The sequence below is a fragment of the Triticum aestivum genome, chromosome 4A (assembly GCF_018294505.1).
Source record: "Triticum aestivum cultivar Chinese Spring chromosome 4A, IWGSC CS RefSeq v2.1, whole genome shotgun sequence".
Lineage (NCBI taxonomy): Eukaryota > Viridiplantae > Streptophyta > Magnoliopsida > Poales > Poaceae > Triticum > Triticum aestivum.
This window is the reverse complement of record NC_057803.1, coordinates 715525531-715527711: the sequence shown is the minus strand read 5'-3', so window position 1 is coordinate 715527711 and position 2181 is coordinate 715525531. Positions and strand designations below refer to the sequence as shown.

The 2181-nt window shown below is 55.2% G+C and overlaps 1 protein-coding gene across 1 annotated transcript; it reads right to left on the bottom strand.

The window, feature by feature from the left end:
- Nucleotides 1-964: 964 nt before the first annotated feature.
- Nucleotides 965-1955, bottom strand: LOC123083356 (uncharacterized). The gene is made up of 2 exons (XM_044505419.1): nucleotides 1558-1955; nucleotides 965-1481 (listed from the first exon to the last, which is right to left on the bottom strand). The coding sequence occupies exons 1-2, from the start codon at nucleotides 1686-1688 to the stop codon at nucleotides 1139-1141; spliced, it is 474 nt and encodes a 157-aa protein (XP_044361354.1). The 5' UTR covers nucleotides 1689-1955; the 3' UTR covers nucleotides 965-1138.
- Nucleotides 1956-2181: the final 226 nt, after the last annotated feature.

Below are 2181 nucleotides of genomic sequence, written 5' to 3'. Positions count from 1 at the left end.
GTATTATCTCCAAACAACATCTTCATATCATCGTATCAACATGCATCATCACTCCAACATGCATCATATCATCATATTTTTAAACAAAAAAATCCTCCAACTTCATATCATTTTACCTTAGGCCAAAAAAAATCCAATCTAAGTTCAAAAAAATGAGGGATTTGAAGCAAATAATGCGTCAAATCGGAAGCAAGTTTACAAAAACTAATTGGAGGGATTGGAGGAGCTTACGATTCTCTCTTCGGGGCCGTCTCGATCCGCCAAAACGGTGAAGAATCGGTGAAGATCCGAGGGGGAGAGTGGAGGAGATGAGAGAGGGAGAGAGGGGCGACTTGGGGGAGAAAAGAAGAAACTGCCGACGGTGCGAGGGGGAGGGGTGGGGAGATGGGCAGGGGCGCGCGGGTCTCGGGCGAAATAACTGCTCGCACCCTACCACCAGGGCCTCCGGCGGTAGGGTTAGGGTGCGGCGGAGGGGGACGGCGGCCGTTTCCGCAGGCTGACGTGGACTAGTACCCTACCGCCAGGGCTCCTGGCGGTAGGCTGTGTAACCCTACCGCCAGCGGCCCTGGCGGTAGGAAAAAGGGTCAAATCATGAAAAAAAATTAAACCGGGGTCAGATCCTAAATTTCTATTGGAAAAGGGTCAAAAACACGGAATTTCGCCGCTAGACTACTAACACTGAACTTAAGCTGAAACCAGGTGGCCTCCAAGTCTTGCGACTCTAATCAGCACGGTAGCTTGTACCCTGAGAAATGTCGCAGTCAGTTAGCGCTCATGGATCACTGTGCCATGGCTAGATAAGCTTCCATATACAACGCGACTTGAAGGCCACAGTTATCGAAACCAGGCTAAATCGTACTGTAAGAGGCAAGTCACTGTCATGAATCTCCTGATAGATAGATAAGCGTGCAGAGATGGATACGGCAGCTTCCCTTCCGGGCAAATTATCCAATCCTCCAATGCAGAGCATCAAGCAGATGTTAACATTCTCACACAATTAATCACCATGATCCAACTATGGATCACTGAAACTATGGATGGACGGTCAATTTTCAATTTCAGAGCAGGATTAGGTCCGCTCCAACGGGAGATTTACAGAGGAAATCACTGAAACCAATATGGATGGTTAATTTTAATCTCAGAGTAGGAGGTTAGTGAGGGCGAGGCCGACGACGCAGACCGCCAGCGCGACCCACCACGCGGCGGCGACACTCTGCCGGGGGCCATCCTCCCCCTCATCATCTTCAGGCTCGGCGCCGGCGGCTCTGAGCGCGGTGTTCTCGGCTTCGAGCATCATCACCCACCGGCGGTGCGCCGAGAGCAGCACCGAGTCCCGCACCAGCAGCGCCGCGAGGCCTCCGTTGGTCGCAGCCAGCTTCTGCTCCGCCTCCCGCGCCCGCGACTGCGACAGCCGCAGCGCCCGCCGCAGCTCGTCGTTGCCGCCGTCGCCCTTCTTGTCCGCCCCCGCCGCGCTCTCCAATCTTTCCTTGCGCGGAAAGGGGAAAAAAAACTGAGTGACGCACCAGCGCAAACCTGTGGCGGGGACGCCTTACCTACCTGTGAAGAAGAGTCGGGAGAGGGCCGAAGAGTTTGGCCGGAGGGGGCAGGTCGCAGTTGAGGAGCAGATCGGCGGGCGAGGGCCGTCCCCGGCGCCGCTTCCGGTGCTCGTCGGCGCCCGGCGCGGCCATCTCCAGGCCGCCGGACGCGCCTCCCTTCGTCGGTCCCGCCGCCGCGTGGTTGGGTGCCTCCCTCACCTGGTTCGATTGAGGCCGGCCGCGGTGGTTGGTGCGGAGCAGAGCAGAGGAAGGGAGGAGCGGTTGCTTGCTTCAGGAAAAGAGTCGTCGCCTTCTCTGACGTCCCAGGCGAGTCAAGTGGGCATTTCCAACATACAGTAGTACGCGACAAAGTGGTGAAGTGAGTACGGAATCACTGTGCCAAGTTGCTGTCGACGACTGACGGCCGAAGGAAGGCGACGGAGGAATCTTGGCCCGAACGGACGACTTTGTTCGAAGCGTGCCCATGCCGTGCAAGCTTCTTTCTGCGTCACCTCTAAAAAAAGAGTTTCTTCCTGCGTCCCCTTTACAACTGCCCTGCGTTTTGTTCTGAGACATGTATAGCTCTTTTCTACGAAAGGAATATATTAAGCAAAATGATTCCCTTCAACCGACTAATCTTGTGGCA

Excerpts from the sequence above, each read along its gene's own strand:
- LOC123083356 (XM_044505419.1), bottom strand. The coding sequence starts at position 1,688 with ATGGCCGCGCCGGGCGCCGACGAGCACCGGAAGCGGCGCCGGGGACGG. Across the intron at positions 1,482-1,557 it reads CTCCCGACTCTTCTTCACAG|ATTGGAGAGCGCGGCGGGGG; the intron begins GTAGGTAAGGCG and ends GCGCAAGGAAAG.